Raw genomic sequence first — 16,964 nt, 5'->3', positions numbered from 1 at the left:
GACCTGAAAGTATCTATCTCTCTTTTGGGTTGATAGCCACTTTCAAAACATTCGCAAAATAGTGCGAACTCGAGTTAGTATAGTTTGTCCGTGTATATTTTAAACTAGTAGTTGTTAGATTTTCAAACAAAGCATCTTTATTGTATTATGTCTCGCCACCCTCGGAACCCACAATCTCGGGCCAGAAAGTGACGAGCTTCGCTTTCTGCAACTAGTTTTGAAATTTCAAGTTCGGCGAGTTGCAAAACTGGCGTGCAACACTAACTACACCAAGGCAGATGTGCCTAAAATGCGATAAAACAAAAAGTCAGAAACTATCTCTATTAGGTTTAGAAAAGCTAGCTTAGGCCTGGAGTGACCATTATAGTAAAACCATGTATAGTGCCCAATCAGGAATAGTTCCTATGACTAATACAATTCTATTAAAGACATACCTCGATACAACATACTAACCCATTTATTGAATGTAGACGACAATGGATGCGAAAATGACGTCATACTCTACCAACCCAATACTAACATAATAACAACAGAATACTAACCTAATAAACAAGTGACTTGGTATGTAGAAGGAGTAGTGGTTGTGTACTGGCAATCTCCAATTTATCTTACTAGAATCTATTCTTTTTACTTCTCTTATCTTTCCCTAATCATGCCTAGTTCTAATTTGAAATAAGAAAAGACCAATAGTGGTAAGATCAAGTATACAACTAGCAAACATCATTCTAATCAATGAACTGGCATGATAAATGTCCAATCTACCCCCTGACAACGGCAAATGGCTTAATTTTTTTACCCCCCGGTATGAATACCCTCTCTGATACCAACATTAAATCGGATGCTAAATCAACATCAACCATTGATTTAGATATCCAACCAACCCCCACTACCGATCTGACCTCTCGCAAACGAATTGTCCTACTTTGCCGATTTGTAGCTATCTATTTCTTTGTTCATATTCTTATATACTCATCTCATAACTTTCGCGAAACTATTGGCAAGGAGATCTTTGGTCTAACTTCAGCCCAATATTCACTAGTAGAAATGACCAGTGCTGTTAAGCTTATTGGAGCCGTAGGTGGAACTTGGGTTTGTCAAAAAGGCCTTCGTCCTCTTTATATCGCAGGCTTGGCCTGTTTAGTCTTTGTGACCGCTTTAAGTCTTCTGATTATGCAAGTTACAACTCAGGCTTTCGTTAATTTATTGTTAGGAATGACTATTATTATGTCGGAATCGGCTATTCTGCCAACTATTGATGCTGAATGTCTCTCTGTTCTGGCCAAGTACGACTTACGAGGTAAGTTTGGGATTGTCAGAATGTTTTCTACTATTGGACATGCCATGGCCTACCCTTTGAACTACTCAATCCAGCGCTTTGTCTTGCGGCAAACAACTATTGCTACTAGTGTTCTGGTGAACAGTATGATTTTTGGAATTATCTCTATTATGACTATTATGGTGGCAATTGGGACAGTTGAGAGGGTTAAGATTGAAAAGAAGGCTAGTAGTAGTAGTCAAGAGGAGAGTAAGTATTCATTCACTTCATTTTCACCTACTTTTATCTTATTGATTATCTGCTCATTAGGAAGTGGTCTGTCGCGATCATCGTTGCAAACTTATTTAACTGAGTACTTGCTTACTCTTCGTTCTAAGTCGCCTAATGATGGCTTTGTTTCGTTTGTTTACTTCTTTAGAACTCTTTGTGAACTGTTTGTTTGGTGGATTGTTATCTGGCTAGGAAACAAGGCTTGTTTAGAATTACTTTTCCCGTTAGCTATTCTTTTGGGTGCTACTCGGTCTTTGCTTTACTCAATTGATCTTTCTCGGCACTCGGCACTCTCTTTAATTCCTTATCTAGCTGAGTTTCTTAAGTCTACTTATTCGGCTCTTTTCATCTATGTATCGGTGCAGTTGGCTTATAAGTACTCGCCTAAGGACCAAAAGACTCTAGCCCAGGGTATCTTTACTGGTGCTTATAGTGCCTTTGCGGCATTCGTAGCTGGTGTTATTGGGTATATTGTCTTCTCTACTTCTAGTCTTTCTGGAATTGCCACTCGCCAGCGCCTCTTTGGTATTGTTGGCTGGCTTGGTGTTTTATCGGCCCTACTTGCCAGCACGATTTACTTCAAACACCGGGCCAAACCCTCTTCCTAATCCAATCTTCCCCTAACTAATCGGACTATCACCACTCCGGCAAACATCTAATAAACATCTTAGACATCTTGCTATCTCATTACTACCATTTTAATAACATTTTAATAACACTAGATTACCACTATCTCATTATCACCATTTCAGTACTATTTCATTACTACTATCTCATTATTACCATTTCAGTACTATTTCAGTACTATTTCATTAATACTATCTCATTATTACCACCTCAACCCAATTCTAATACCAGCTCAACATCATCTTAATACCATTCTAATACCATCCTAATTCTACCATTCTAATACCATTCTAATACCATCTCAATTGAGAATTAGAACTGGCTTAAAACAGACAATAAACTAATACCAAACTAATAGTAAGTCGATCTATTTATTAATAAACTCTATAGCAACATAGTCCACATCTATTCCTCCCCTCTAAAACATCCCACACTCCTTACTACCCCTTAACCAGCACCTAATACTACCTTAATACTACCCTAAAACACCAACCCAACCCAAACCAACCCAATACTATCTTATCTAAACTCAAAACTAAACTAACTCAAAACTAAACTCAAAACCAACTTAGCTACTACTAGCCTTATCTTTTAAAGTCTGTTCAATTTTCTCTCTAATCCTTCTTTTATCCCTTTCAGTCTCTGTGCACTTACGCTTACCTTTTTTATACTGATTAAGACTAATTCTTCTTCTATCTACTGACTTAGTTACTCGTTTCTTTAAATAGACCCCCTGCACCATTATTTCGGAATTTTCACTATTTTTCTATTTAACATTCTCTATGCTTATCAATGTTATCTAGTTTGTTTATTTATTATTCAAATCAAACATTCAGAGATCAATCTATGTCTCTATTAGTGGCATTCGGGCGAATCTTAAAAGAGCACTGATTTATAAACACATGCCAGAGAAAGAAAGAAGACCAAGAGATAATCAGATAATGAATATCACCCATTTCTCAGATGAAATAGATGAGGCCGATGAAAGGGAAGACTATCCCATGGACCATTTCTCCTCAATGGCCTTCTATCGCAAAGAGGATCCACAGGAGTACGCGTTTCCGCCTGAGGAGAGGCAAAAGGAGTATGAGAAGTGGCGAAACAATCCGGAATGGGAGTGGCGCAGTGACTATAAGGACGAGTATGCGTGGGATGAGCGCAAGAAGAAGTCTCCTGAGCCCACTCGCAAGAAGTCTAAGTTTAGAGTTTGTACTAATTGTGGTACAACTTCAACACCTTCGTGGCGGCGTAGTACCAACAACAAAATGCTACTTTGCAATGCATGTGGACTCTACCAAAAGTTGCATGGAACCGATCGGCCCTACAGCATTACAGTCGATGGCAAAACCAAAGCCATTAAGAGCAGTATAGATAAAGGGGTGTGCCGCGGCTGTGGTGTAACTCAAACTTCGTTGTGGCGAAGGGGACACAGTGGCGAGTGGCTCTGTAACTCATGTGACCTATTGCATACTAAGCCTGCCCAAGTGGAAGAGGAGTACCAGTCGCAAGAGACCTGGAAGGAATATTCCGGTGAGTACCAAGAGTACCCTAACTGGCCGCAATACACTGAGAAGGACACGTATTCTCAGGCAGGATTTAGGTATGACGAAGAGAAGAACGATGGGTACTTTTCAGAGGGGGGGTTTAGAGACTTATAGGAATAAAAGAGGTGGTAAATTAAGCCGTAATTAATGGGAACTCTACATGAGAGTTGTTTACTTCATCCGGCCCAGGTTGTACGCAAGGAGTTTATGGCCCCAATAAGCACGGCTGGGCTGTGGGGGATTGAGGTGCAGTCGGGTAAGCATGTGCCAGCACGGGGCTTAGGCGATCGTTTGGCTTATGGTGCAGTGAAAGGTCTGCGGGCAATTGCTGACGTAGTGTTTTATCATCGGTATGTTCATCGGGCCATTGTTTTGGAGACAGTTGCAGCTATTCCGGGTATGGTGGGGGGAATGGTTCGTCATTTTCGTTCATTGCGGAACATGAAAGAAGATGCGCATATTCGGACATTGTTAGCTGAGGCTGAAAATGAAAGAATGCATTTACTGACTTGGATGGAAGTATCCCGGCCTTGGTTGATAGAACGGGTCATGGTCATGGCTTTACAAGGCATCTTTTTCAATGCGTATTTAGGACTGTATTTGCTATCTCCTAAGACAGCCCATCGTTTTGTTGGTTACTTAGAAGAAGAGGCGATTATTTCCTATTCAGAGATGGTAGATGAGATTGAGAAAGGGATTATTCCTAACACAAAAGCGCCTAGTATAGCCAAGCGGTACTGGAACTTACCGGACTCGGCCAATCTTTTAGATGTTACCTTGGCCATTCGTGCCGATGAAGCAGCACACCGGGATGTTAATCATGAACTAGCCGATAGTTTAGCAGAGGATACGGGATTGGAATAGTTTTAAAGCCAACTTAGATTGAGTTGAGTTGAGTTGGGTTGAGTTTAGTATTGAGTTGAGTTGAGTTGAGTTAATTGTTGAATTGAGTTAATTGTTGAAGTTGTTTGGATATCAATGCTATCTGAATAGTATCTAAATACCAACATAATACCACCTAAATACCATCTAAATACTACCTAAATATAACATACTCTTTATTAGTTTAAGTATCACTTAAGCAACACTGATTATATAAAAACGAACCAAAAGCAAACACTGCTGAATAAAAGAAAGGCTGGATATGATTTTAATATTGAATTAGAATTTGAGTTAATATTGATTTGAGTTGAGTTAGTATTGAATTAGGGTTTGAGTTAATATTGATTTGAGTTGGGTTTGTGTTAATGTTGATTTAGGGTTGGGTTTGGGTTTGAGTTGAGTTGGGTAGTGTTAAGTAGTGCTAGTCGGTTGATGGCTGGGTATTGGATGGTTGGAAAGGAGAGAGGAGGGAAATGGTGCGGGGAAAGGAGAACAGGAGAGATGGTTTAATAAATTAGGGGGAAGATTTATATGGGCATGTGGTGTATGGAATGGATGCGGACTCGACTGAATCGGAAGATTCCAGTTGGAGTGCAGAAGCGGATGCGGCGGGTGAAGTATTGGTTGCTGGGATACAGCAAGGAAGAAGTTATGGCTAGAGAAACACTATCTAACTACAAGAGCGGGTCGATAAAAGAACTGGGCATGCTTATTGCAGGTGCCTTTATGAGCCGGGTTTGTATGGATGCTTCATTAAGGGTGGCATTCGAGCGATTGCGGGCTAAGGAGAGGGCGGGTATTTCTAAGGCAGAGCAGTACAGTAAGTCACTTATCTTTCTTCAGAAGGTTGGAATGCAAAGTGATATCGCCAAGGAGGAAATAAAGAGGAACTACCTGACTATCCTGCCCTTTGTCTTCTACAACAACAAGGGAAGTATAGCTGTAGACATTAGAGTGGTTAGCATTGCAGTACTTAAGCTGGCTAGCCAAGACCGGTCTTATTACGTCCGCAGTGCAACCACGTACATAACATGCTTATCCGATCCTAAGGAAAAGGTCAAACTCAAAACCAATAGTGATCTTAGTTCGGGATAGTATTGGGTAATTATGAGATAGAGACGTTGTCTTAGATAAGTGATCCTGTCTGAGCGCACGCATTAGTATGGACTGTCTTTGGAATGCATTGATGGAAGAAGAGAAATGGCTAAAGCGTTGGGTTAAGATTGGAATAGCTGGAATTAGTCTGGGTTTAGTACTGGTAAGGGCTGCAGCCGATCTAGGCCAAGGTCAGCCCGGCGAGCAGTTAATGAAAACCAATGAAGCTGCTTATAAGCTTGTTGCCGGTGCGGCCGAGGAGCAGTGGGGCGTAATTAATCTGATTACCTTTATACTGCGCAAAGAAGACAACTCAACCATTGCCCATAAGGCGGCTGTTATTTGGCCAAAGGAGAACCAGGAAGTTCTAGAGTGCAAAATAACAGGGCCTGGTGGCAACGGTACAGCTGAGAAAGACCAAAAGTACAACCTGTTCTACAGCAACACTCGTGAACATGATAATGAAGCCCCCAATATAGAACTTCTAGTGCGCATGAATAAAGACAATCAAAGAACAGTTATCAAACGAATTGAAGGGGCGAAAGTGATTGGCAGTGCCGGGGCAGTTAAGGCATACGTAGTGTTTATTGCTGATCGAGAACGTCTAGGTGGAAAGTAAGTAAATAAAGATAGCAGTGTTTAGTAAATGTTTAGGCGGGTCGATAAGTAGTTTCACAAAGCAACAAACACATTATGTGAGCGGCAGGCCGATATAAATACCAACAAAAAGAGACATTAGGAATAGCCTATTGGCCAAATGAAAACAACTAATTTAAGCACAATAATGCCAGTCGATGACAGGATATTTAAGAGTGCAATTGATAAGAACAAGAATAAATAGCTGAGTGAATAAGTGTCCATGGAGAAGTCTTATTGCAAGTTTCGAATCTTGATGATTCTACCACTCATCTTTGTGGTTCTAGAAGCTCATATGCTTAACGAAAAGCGAAAGTCAAAACAAGAGGTGTTTCCTTATCTGTATCAGATTTATGAGGATCTCAAGCGCTTGTTCGGACAAGATCCTTCTAAGAACGAAAGCGTAGCTCCTGTTGAGAACCACTACATCACTGTGCCAAGCGAGTTTCATTACTCTGGGCATATAGCTAACCCCAATCCATTGGAGCATATTCTTCCCTTGAAGATGCAGTCTGGTCCCTCTACTTTGGTTGCCGATCCGGAACAAATAGATGAGAGTATAGCAGATGAGCTAGAGTTAGAAAGCCTTAAACCCGAAATAATGTTGAGTCCTTTGGGCACTGAAGAGTCCGGTTCATCAATACCGCCTGCCAAGATTGAGTCAACAAACTCCGTGCCCAATGGCAAGCTTGCTACCAAGGTTGTGGTTGGAGGCCAAAACGTCGAGGAACCCAATGTTGAAGCTAATGCTCTAGTTGAGAAAGTTGCCGAGAAAAAGATCCCAGCTAGTCCAGTAGTCGAAGGTGCCGATGAGTCAAGTGAGCAAACCAAGGTTCTACTTGAGAAGTTTAACGAAGAAAGCTCGCAAGACAAGTCATTAGGTGAGAAGGAAGAGTTAGGTGAAACTGCGGATGAATCTAACAGCCAATCAAATGCTACCGAATCTAAGACTCAGCTTAACCCAAGCACCGAGGCTCTTAACGAAGAAAACACTCAAGACAAGTCATTAGGTGAAACTGCGGATGAATCTAACAGCCAGTCAAATGCTACTGAATCCAACACTCAGCACAACCCAAACACTGAGGCTCTTAACGAAGAAAGCACTCAAGACAAGTCATTAGGTGAAACTGCGGATGAATCTAACAGCCAGTCAAATGCTACCGAATCCAACACTCAGCACAACCCAAACACTGAGGCTCTTAACGAAGAAAGCACTCAAGACAAGCCATTAAGTGAGAATGAAGAATCTAACAGCCAGCCAAATGCTACTGAATCTAAGACTCAGCTTAACTCAAGCACCGAGAGAGACGAGGAGTCAAACGCTGACACTAATGGCCTACTTGAGAGATCAGAGGACCTTGAAGAGTCTAGCACCGTGTCCAACATTCTAACTGGATCCTCTAGCACCGAACAACATAAAGCCAACACATTGCCGACTTATGTTCACCGCACTTCCAAGTCTGAAAGCAAACACCACGGAAAGAAGCACACCACCTCTGAATCAAAGCACTCTACATTGCCTCGCAAGAAGACACGCGGACACCACAGTAAGTCGAAGCGAACTGTTCGAGCAGTACCTGAAGCCCCAGCACGGCCAAGAAGCCCATCTCACAAAATGAGCACTACCAACGCTTTGCCACAAGAAACCTCGACTTCCACCCTCATCCCTAGTTCTAATTCTAACTCTACCACCGACCCCATTCCAAACAACACGCCTGCTCTTCTCAATCAATCCAATGAGCCACAACCCAAAGACATTCCTGCCACACAAGTCTCTAGTAAGACAGAGCCCCGAGTCGATGAGCCAAAGGAGCAGACTAGTACTCTTTCAGCTGAACCCGTAGTTGCTGAGACCAAAGCCGTCGCTAAGGAATTCAACGAGATAGTCCCTGTTTCTTCTACTCCAGACGAGTTGGTCGTTTCTAACCCTACCCAAGTAGTTGCTCGTAAAGAAGAAAGCACCGACGACAACGAACCAGATTACATCTTTGGAATCTCTCCTTTGAAACCAGTCCAAATAGAAGACGACACCGGAAGTAATGGCCAAATGGTACACAAAGTCCGTCTTCAAAAAGGATCAGTTCTCTTCTCCAAGCCTGCCATTGTCACCCAAGGTTCCGAATCAATCACCAACAAGCAGTTTGATGAGGGAATTTACGAAATCTCAGAAGGATTCTTTGTTATCTCCTCCAATAAGCGGCACTCCACCCCAAAGAACAATCTGCCCGCTCTTAACAACGATGCTGAAGAACTTGCCACCTCCGTGGTCATCTCCGAAATCACGCCAAATGACGAGCAGACAACCACACAAGATCAAGCAACTGTCTCAGAGAAGGAAGCTCCCTCAGAACAGACAGCCATGAAAGAGGACGAGCCCGCCACCGTTTCAAGCGAAGGTCAAAATGTACCATTAGAAGATGACAACGCCACGGTGTACTACGATGAGGATGATGATTCCGAAAGCTCAATTGGATTTGTACGACAATACATGTACAAGCCGGTTGGTAAGAAAAATCGCCGTATAGACAAAGCCTCCTACGAACAATACTACCCTAAGGGCCGAGACGGTAGCTCAGTCGATGACTCTACTTCTGTCAACAGCCAGAATACCTCCACTAGTTTCACCTCTGATAGTGGTCGGTCTTCTCCCAGTGCATGTAACAGAATGAGCACTCTCGTCACCCACAAACTAGTAGCCCGCCTAAACCCCAACACCAACCAAATCGTAATGTGTGCAGCCGCCCCTGCTCAGTAATACCTACCGCCCAGTAACAGATAGGAAAGGTCTTATCTTTACAACTTCTATCTTTGATAGATTTTTGAGCGGTTGGCTTGTTTGAGCCGCTGCTGTGTACCAGTTCTTGTAATAAAGAGCGATTAGCAACTAGTGTTTCATTAATTTCGTATTTCGTATTTCATTAACTCAACTCAACTCAACTCAACTTACCACACCACACCACACCACATCTCATCTCACCTCAAACCAACACAACACAACACAAGAGGAAAGCAAATCTGATTTATTTCATGTAGCGGCCTGTCCAGCACCTTTAGCCAGTTATTGCGAGCTGGTCGGGGGAGTAGGCTTATTCGTGGACGCATACTGGTGTTTTTTGATGGGACTAATAGCAGGATTCGGTTGGTTTTGATCTATCGCCACAGAGCCAGACTTAGAGTCGGTCTGAGTTGATGGAGCTTCCTGCTTATCTAGAGGGTTTTGTGGCGAAGATTTCTCCTTCTTTGGATTATAGCGCTGCTTGGGTTTGGATTTGTTCGGGTTATTATTGGGCCGTGGACCTACTTCCTTAGCAGCAGTCTTAGTCTCTTCATAAAGCCGTTTGAGTTGCGGAATTGTTTCTTGCTTAAGCGTATTAAGCTCTTTGACCAAAGCTTGGCTCTGGCACTCAAGTTGGGCATACTCTTCATAGATAGTGTTTGTCATGACTTGAATAGGTGGGTTCGTTAAATCACTGACTTTCTTTAATGGAGCAGGCACGACATGCACATGCTCATTAAGCACATCTAGCATATAGTTTTTGGTGTGGTAGTAAGAATCCTTGGCCGCTTCTTTATCCAGAAGATTGGTTGGGCTTGGGTTAGTATAAATAGTCATCCAGTTATTAAGAGCACTGGGAATAATAGTGTCTTTAAGATAGACCAAAAACAAGCCGGCTTGATTGTTATTTTTGGCTAGATTCGCAAATTGGAAAAGACCATTAACGGCACCTTCTTTGGCCTTAGATAGTAACCGATTGGCAAGAATATCTGTCTCAGAAGGAAGGTTTATATGGGTCACATTGACCTGGTACTGGGTTTCTAAAGACATTCGTGGCTGTAAGTTAGGTAATGGACTTTGCCGAGGAGTAGATAAGATTTCCGTAATAGGTCGATCATCCGACTCATCTACCATAAGCACTTCTTCCTCGTTGGGCTCGGGCTCAGGAGCATTGAAACGTGCTTCTCGATCGCGTGTGTTCAAGAGATAGTCGCATCTGGCCTCCTTAATATATCTTTCGAGCTCTTTGCGTACATAGTATCCAAGTGGAGTCTTACCTTCACACACACGTCTAATGAAGTCCTTGATAAAGAACGTATAGTTGCACTGTGTGCAGCGCCGCGAAACTTGTGGTTTTTGGCCATTTCCAGCTGTTTCTCGGCCACAGACGGGGCAGGGCACATTGTAGAATCCGGTGGCAACTGTTTCGCCTTGTTCAGCTTTATTGGCAGCTTCGGCAGCTGCTTCAATCAATAGGTACTCTTTCTCGGTCATTTCTGTTCTTCTCCGCTTGACTACGGGAAGATCGCTTACATTGCTGATGCTAAGACTATCATTTGGAGATAGTGCGGGATTGTTCGTATTAGAATGAGTCATTTCGAAGATTTTTAGCGAAAACGTGGTTTAGTATTGGGTTGATATGGGATAGAGTTGAACTGAGATGGAAAAAGATGGGGAAAAGAAAGTAGAAGTTGGCATTGCGTTGGTTTGGTGTGGGATTGAGTTGGGTTGGTGTGGGATTGAGTTGGGTTGATGTGGGGTTGAGTTAAGATAAGTTAAGTTGAGTTAAGTTGAGTTAAGTTGATGGATGATTGAGTTAGTTGTTAAAATAGAACTGTTAAAATGTGCTAATGATGATTTAGTTAGTATTGAGGTGGGATGGAGTGGGGTTTGGGTTACGAAAGGGCTTGACTAATGGCGGAATAGTATCTTTTGGCAATTGTGATTGCTTCTTGTTCGGACGTAATGTTGGCATTGACCGGCAGACTTTCAATGTCCCGGGAACTCTTATCGGCCTTTTGGAAGACTTTAACCAAGAGGGGCTTATGTTGGAATAAACGGGCTGTGCTTTTCTGAAGGCTTTTTAGATCAAGACTCTTTTCAATACAGAATTCAATCTCGCCAAAGGTTTGAATGATTTGCTCAACTACAGTGGTGATGCTTTCTGATGATTCGGCTGCCTTTTGAGCCGCTAGAGCTTTCTTTTCCTTCTGAAGTGATTCTCGGTCCGTAAGAGATTTAGAAATCTGTAGGAACTCTTGAATGGTCGTATTGGTGCGGTGGTGGTTTTTTAATGCATGATCGTTTATCTCATCATGCTTTTTCATGGTTTCAAGATAGTCTGCTCTTCCTTTTTGGGTACACAGTAGTTCTAAAGCCGCCAGAAGTTCAGCTGAAACGGTTGCTGTGTACTGCATGCGCTTCTTTTCTTCTTTGATGCTTTGGCGCATCATGGAAAAGAGCTCTTGGGTTGATTGCGATGTATCATAAGAAGTTTCCGAAAGAGTGTCCAAAAAGAACTCCATCTTAACTAGCGGATCTTTCTCTACTTCAATTTGCCGGCGGGCATTTTCAATACTCTTCATAATACTAGCCGGCGAGTCTTGCGGAATATTACTGGCCACTATCTCCTGTAACCCGCCAACCAGGACATTAAGACACTCAAGCCGGTCCTCAGGCGAGTCCGGATGTTTATGACTCAAGACCAGAAAGGCATCCTCAACTAAAGAGCGCATATCAGCACTTTCCAAAAGAGACATTTGCTCGCGAATCGTGTTTCTCTTGAGAGAGTAGTGCGGAATGAATTCTAAAGGAGCGGCTACCTGGGCATTTCGGCGCTGAATCTCTTCCAGTAAATCTTCACATACTTCATTGAACTGAGACTCAGAAAAGAAGAAGACCTTCTCAACAGCCTCTCTTTTCATGCCTTCAACCTTAGTAGAAGGCTTACATCCTAAAAAGTCCCTGAAGACTTTCTTTCGTCTTTGAATTTCATCTTGCGCCTTGTTTTCCATAGAGTTTCAGCTGTTTTGCCTTTTATGGCCGTATCTATAGCAACCAATCCGAGTTTTTTTACATGGCCGTTCGTAATGATCTAAAGCAAACTGCTCCTTTTCTATCTCGAGCCGTTCGCAAGACTCTTAAGACCATGGATATATCTAAACTAACTGAAATACAACAAAAGGCAATTGTTCCGGCCTTAAACCATGAAGACGTCCTAGGCATAGCCAATACGGGCTCCGGAAAGACACTAGCCTTTCTTATTCCCGCCGTACAGATGCTCCTGAAGACCAAAGACCTTAAATCCCCACGAGTACTAGTTATTTCTCCCACTCGAGAACTAGCCATGCAAACCAGCCGAGTAGCTAAGAAGTTACTGGCTGCTGTTCCAGGGGCAGAAGCTACTTTACTGGTGGGAGGCACTAAGAAGTCCGAAGAGTCCGCACTGATCAAACAAGGCAGTGCGATTCTAGTATGTACTCCAGGCCGTTTACTAGACCATTTAGTTAGTGGCTTATCTCTGCAGAAGATCAAAATGGTTGTTCTTGATGAATCCGATCGGATTTTAGATATTGGCTTTGAAAGGAATATGCTGGAAATTCTATCCTATATTCCCAAGAAACGCCAAACTTTAATGTTTAGTGCGACAGCTACTCCTAATGCATTAACCAGAGCGTGGCTATCTCGTAAGCATGCAGTGGTTGAGGTCAAGGAGGATAATCAAGTTACAGCGGTTGGTTTACAACAGTCTTATATTGTGTGTCCCGAAGAGAAACGGTTTTCAGTCTTGTTTTCCTTGCTTAAATCAACATCAGATAAGATTATTGTGTTTTTTTCAACTTGTGCTTCAGTAGTGTATCATGGCGACCTCTTTACTTTGCTTAAATTCAATGTTGGTCTCTTGCACAGTGGAGTAAAGCAGGACAGACGAGCGAGAGTCTTTGACTCCTTTTGTTCGGGCGATTTACAGATTCTCTTTAGTACTGATGTTGCGGCTCGAGGTCTAGATGTGCCAGGAGTTAGTTGGATTGTCCAGTACGACCCGCCTACTGATCCTAAAGAGTACATTCATCGAGTAGGCCGTACAGCTCGAGCGGGCAGTACAGGTAAAGCTCTACTATTCCTACTGCCTTCTGAACGCATTTTCATTCAGTACTTGAAACATCTTGAGATTGTAGTGGAAGAGTGGGTCTTTAGTGAACCCAAAGACATCACCGACCTGTACATCAAAACAGTTTCTAACAACTACTACCTGGAAAAGAGTGCCAAAGAAGCACTTAGATCTTACCTCCAGGCATATGCCGGGCACAAGCTAAAGAAGGTCTTTGATGCCACCAAAATAGAGCTGCACCAAATCGCCCGTTCGTTTGGGCTTAACCAGATGCCTAATATTGATATTACTATTGGTGCCAGCAAAAAGTAAAGTACTTGGCCCAGTTAGTGTTATGTGATGCAATGAGATTGAGTGACAAGATAAAATTAGGGATAGAGCAGCAGGTACACAGCAATAAATTGAATGATTAGAGTACTAATTGTAATTGGGTTAGCATAATAACTCCAGACGAACTCCATCTTAACTAATACAACTCTATTAAAGACATACCTCGATACAACATACTCGACCATTTATTGAACGTAGACGACAATGGATGCGAAAATGACGTCATACTCTACCAACCCAATACTAACATAATAACAACAGAATACTAACTTAATAAATAAGTGGCTTGGTCTGAGGAAAGAGTAGTGGTTGTGTAACGGCAATCTACAATAAGTAAACCGTTTATAGATTAGAAGGTGATTTTTTGATCTTCTTGTATATGTAATTGACGCGATGATCAAGAGGCACTTGGCCTTTACGAGTGCGTTTTTGGAATTTGCGCTTCCATTCTACTCGCTGGCGAAGTTTCTCTTCTTTTCGTTTTTCTATCTCTATCTCTTCTTTTTCTCGCTCTTCCCGGCGTTTTTGGTTTTCCTGGTGCAGTCTTTCCAAATATGGTAATGGTTTAGAAGGAGTTGATAATGGAGTTGAATTGAAAGTTGGTGCAGGAGTTGCAAAAGTAGATTTAGATGTGGATTCAGGCAGAGACTTTAGAGCTTGAGCCACGGCGGCTTCTCTTCGTTGGGACTCTTTTTCAGCTAGTATTCTAGTCCGATAAGCACGACGTTCATTCCAAACCATTGAAAATTTTGGGCTGAGTTGAGTTTAGATTGAGTTGGATTGGGTTGAGTTGAGTTTGAGTTGAGTTGGGTTGGGTTGAGTTGGATTGTGTGTGTTTGAGTTTGGATTGAGTTGAGTTAGATGGGATTAAGTTGATATTGAGTTTGGATTGACAATATCTGATAATTACAGTGAACAATGATTGTTGTACTCTACTAACTTAATAACAACTTAGTACTAACTTAATAACAACTTAATGTTGCACGCCAATCTTGCAACTCGCCGAACTTGAAAGTTCAAAACTATTTGCAGAAAGCGAAGCTCGTCACTTTCTGGCCCGAGATTGTGGGTTCCGAGGCTTGCGAGACAGAATACAATAAAGATGCTTTATTTGAAAATCTAACAACTACTAGTTTAAAACATACACGGACAAACTATACTAACTCGAGTTCGCACTATTTTGCGAATGTTTTGAAAGTGGCTATCAACCCAAAAGAGAGATAGATACTTTCAGGTCTTTCGCTCTCTTCCTTTCTTATCTGAAAGTGCTTTAAAGCAACAAACTCTCCTTTTATTGTTCAATTCTTATCTCTTACCATATTCTATGATATAAACAGATCTAGTATAATCGTTGAAAAGAGGCCTTTATTCGTCCTGCTATTGGGTTAGCAATATGTTGTTCGGATCAATGTTTAGCAATAATGCATCTTGATCTATGCCTAACAATAATCAATACTAACCACACGTACACCTCTTTACTCAAGTGTATGTGCCAGCATCTGTAGTATAGTTCCTGGCTCCGGCAAGTAAAAGCTAGCACCAGATTGCCGTATTGGGTTAGTATTGTTATCATAACCCAATCCCAATCCAAATACCAACCCAATAGAGAACTCCTTTACCTTTATACTAACCCAATTACTACCTCAGCTCATCCTATTCAAGTACTTCTGTCAGTGTTGGCCAATGAACCATATCCAACTCATGATGATGGAAATACTAAAATGTCAGCGGACACCTCTAATGAAGTGTCTAAGAGCTTGTCATCCTCATTGGGTTAGTATTGGGTTGAAGGTATTCAGTAAGGCCTGTAGCATAAATCTTTAGGCAACTGCTAGACGGTTGTTTGTGTTTTGGAAGATTAGTATTAATAGCTAGGCATTCACAAGTTGGGAGATCTTTGCCTTTCGTGGTCCTGGCACTGCAAATCAACATTGTTGAATGATGACTCCAAAGAAGGGCAAGTTATATCCGGCAAAATGATAAGAACCTCAAAAGGTTCCTTCATAGCACTCAACTCTGAGTTTTCGAACAGTGCTAAGAGTTGGGCTAGGACTAATAAACCAGCAGGGCCGCGAGGATGCGATATCTCAACACTTTCCACGTTGAGTATGATTTTACTGAACTTCTTTAAGACATCTAGTAACTTCATCAGTTCACTTTCTTCCCAATCAAGGTTCAGGGAAAGCGTATCTTTAGCTTGCAACGAAGTGCTAGATAGTCCATACTTTCTGGGTTGATTATCTTTGTTGATATCAATCATCCTCTAAATAGGGGTGGGTTTCATATTCTAATACGCACCGGTCACAGATACTTTTAAACTCCCAGATAAGCTTTTCTTGCTCTGGGTCTAACCCAATACTAAGCCAATCCTGTTGATCCAACTCGGATAGTTTAAGTCCATATCTATTAAAAGATAACGTAGAATCTTGATCAGCAGATTTGCTAGTTGAGGGAAGTTTACCGTCCATGTCTGATTCGTTAGTTTGGGGATTGCTTGATTGAGTTCTTGAAGTAGAGGGTTCTGAGTCTGTGGGCTTCTGTTCACTTTCACTTTCAACTTCCATGTTTTTAAACCTATCATTAAGTTGAGCTAGCGTTTCTTCAACCATGCCTGATTCGTTAGTTTGGGGATTGCTTGATTGAGTTCTTGAAGTAGAGGGTTCTGAGTCTGTGGGCTTCCGTTCACTTTCACTTTCACTTTTGACTTCCATGTTTTTAGATGTACCATCAAGTTGAGCTAGCGTTTCTTTAATTATCCTAGATATGTTGTCGCGGCTTTTGGGTTCATCATGTTTCAATAATTGATCTATCACTGGATCTATAACTTGAGTTATATCGTCCCAGTTTAACGTATCAATCTTAGGTGGTATTTTCTTTAGTTCTTCTATCATGATCATTTTGATTCGGCTTTTTAATTCATGGGAATTGCATTGGACACCTATTGCGATTAGACCATTTTCAACTATGCTTATTTCGGCATTCGGAGATTGATTTTGTGGGTCCATTGCGTCACTCTTAATTTGTTTTAGTTGTTGTACTATATTTGCTAGCTTACATATGCTCTTTATTCGCGGTCCCGGTTGCATCTGGGTATTCTTGCTTTCCTCTAACCATTGTTCCATTTGTTGGGTAATTATATCAAGACTTTGCCGTTGTATTTCTATTTTAACTAGTTGAGATAGTAACATAATCTTCCTCGGTCCGAATATATCCTTTAATTCGTCAAGGAAGCTGCGACTGCATTGGGTTGACTCCAAGCCCTCATAAGCCTTTCGTTCTGTTTCCTCGCGGCTCTGTTGGCCCTGCTTTATTTGATTTATTCGCGTTGATAGTGTATTCCTTACGAATTTCAGATCGTCTATTGCATTGGTTATCTCATCATATTCCGATACTATTTGACTATTTCTAGCTAACACG

The 16,964-nt window shown here is 41.8% G+C and overlaps 13 protein-coding genes across 13 annotated transcripts; 7 read left to right on the top strand and 6 right to left on the bottom strand.

Moving 5' to 3' along the window:
- Positions 1-804: 804 nt before the first annotated feature.
- On the top strand, positions 805-2,154 carry NEHOM01_2263 (uncharacterized protein; the record flags this gene model as incomplete). Its single annotated transcript, XM_051491141.1, has 1 exon — positions 805-2,154. One exon carries the CDS (start codon positions 805-807, stop codon positions 2,152-2,154), a length of 1,350 nt encoding a protein of 449 aa, XP_051347101.1.
- A 587-nt stretch (positions 2,155-2,741) lies between these two features.
- NEHOM01_2251 (uncharacterized protein) lies at positions 2,742-2,915 on the bottom strand (the record flags this gene model as incomplete). The annotated part of the gene is made up of 1 exon (XM_051491129.1): positions 2,742-2,915. The coding sequence occupies one exon, from the start codon at positions 2,913-2,915 to the stop codon at positions 2,742-2,744; it is 174 nt and encodes a 57-aa protein (XP_051347089.1).
- Positions 2,916-3,075: 160 nt separating this feature from the next.
- Positions 3,076-3,831, top strand: NEHOM01_2262 (uncharacterized protein; the record flags this gene model as incomplete). Its single annotated transcript, XM_051491140.1, has 1 exon — positions 3,076-3,831. One exon carries the CDS (start codon positions 3,076-3,078, stop codon positions 3,829-3,831), a length of 756 nt encoding a protein of 251 aa, XP_051347100.1.
- Positions 3,832-3,864: 33 nt separating this feature from the next.
- Positions 3,865-4,581, top strand: NEHOM01_2261 (ubiquinol oxidase; the record flags this gene model as incomplete). The annotated part of the gene is made up of 1 exon (XM_051491139.1): positions 3,865-4,581. The coding sequence occupies one exon, from the start codon at positions 3,865-3,867 to the stop codon at positions 4,579-4,581; it is 717 nt and encodes a 238-aa protein (XP_051347099.1).
- Positions 4,582-5,136: 555 nt separating this feature from the next.
- Positions 5,137-5,694, top strand: NEHOM01_2260 (uncharacterized protein; the record flags this gene model as incomplete). The annotated part of the gene is made up of 1 exon (XM_051491138.1): positions 5,137-5,694. The coding sequence occupies one exon, from the start codon at positions 5,137-5,139 to the stop codon at positions 5,692-5,694; it is 558 nt and encodes a 185-aa protein (XP_051347098.1).
- A 91-nt stretch (positions 5,695-5,785) lies between these two features.
- Positions 5,786-6,313, top strand: NEHOM01_2259 (uncharacterized protein; the record flags this gene model as incomplete). Its single annotated transcript, XM_051491137.1, has 1 exon — positions 5,786-6,313. One exon carries the CDS (start codon positions 5,786-5,788, stop codon positions 6,311-6,313), a length of 528 nt encoding a protein of 175 aa, XP_051347097.1.
- Positions 6,314-6,553: 240 nt separating this feature from the next.
- On the top strand, positions 6,554-9,085 carry NEHOM01_2258 (uncharacterized protein; the record flags this gene model as incomplete). The annotated part of the gene is made up of 1 exon (XM_051491136.1): positions 6,554-9,085. The coding sequence occupies one exon, from the start codon at positions 6,554-6,556 to the stop codon at positions 9,083-9,085; it is 2,532 nt and encodes an 843-aa protein (XP_051347096.1).
- Positions 9,086-9,388: 303 nt separating this feature from the next.
- Positions 9,389-10,702, bottom strand: NEHOM01_2257 (uncharacterized protein; the record flags this gene model as incomplete). Its single annotated transcript, XM_051491135.1, has 1 exon — positions 9,389-10,702. One exon carries the CDS (start codon positions 10,700-10,702, stop codon positions 9,389-9,391), a length of 1,314 nt encoding a protein of 437 aa, XP_051347095.1.
- A 299-nt stretch (positions 10,703-11,001) lies between these two features.
- Positions 11,002-12,120, bottom strand: NEHOM01_2256 (uncharacterized protein; the record flags this gene model as incomplete). The annotated part of the gene is made up of 1 exon (XM_051491134.1): positions 11,002-12,120. One exon carries the CDS (start codon positions 12,118-12,120, stop codon positions 11,002-11,004), a length of 1,119 nt encoding a protein of 372 aa, XP_051347094.1.
- Positions 12,121-12,182: 62 nt separating this feature from the next.
- On the top strand, positions 12,183-13,529 carry NEHOM01_2255 (ATP-dependent RNA helicase DDX18/HAS1; the record flags this gene model as incomplete). The annotated part of the gene is made up of 1 exon (XM_051491133.1): positions 12,183-13,529. The coding sequence occupies one exon, from the start codon at positions 12,183-12,185 to the stop codon at positions 13,527-13,529; it is 1,347 nt and encodes a 448-aa protein (XP_051347093.1).
- A 360-nt stretch (positions 13,530-13,889) lies between these two features.
- On the bottom strand, positions 13,890-14,288 carry NEHOM01_2254 (uncharacterized protein; the record flags this gene model as incomplete). Its single annotated transcript, XM_051491132.1, has 1 exon — positions 13,890-14,288. The coding sequence occupies one exon, from the start codon at positions 14,286-14,288 to the stop codon at positions 13,890-13,892; it is 399 nt and encodes a 132-aa protein (XP_051347092.1).
- Positions 14,289-15,426: 1,138 nt separating this feature from the next.
- On the bottom strand, positions 15,427-15,807 carry NEHOM01_2253 (uncharacterized protein; the record flags this gene model as incomplete). Its single annotated transcript, XM_051491131.1, has 1 exon — positions 15,427-15,807. The coding sequence occupies one exon, from the start codon at positions 15,805-15,807 to the stop codon at positions 15,427-15,429; it is 381 nt and encodes a 126-aa protein (XP_051347091.1).
- NEHOM01_2252 (uncharacterized protein) lies at positions 15,800-16,964 on the bottom strand (the record flags this gene model as incomplete). The annotated part of the gene is made up of 1 exon (XM_051491130.1): positions 15,800-16,964. A coding segment is annotated over one exon (1,165 nt), but the record flags the coding sequence as incomplete, so codon positions are not given.

The sequence above is a fragment of the Nematocida homosporus genome (genome assembly GCF_024244095.1).
Source record: "Nematocida homosporus strain JUm1504 chromosome Unknown 4472, whole genome shotgun sequence".
NCBI classification, from domain to species: Eukaryota; Fungi; Microsporidia; genus Nematocida; species Nematocida homosporus.
Note: the sequence above shows the minus strand (reverse complement) of the source record. Positions and strands in the feature narration are given on the sequence as shown.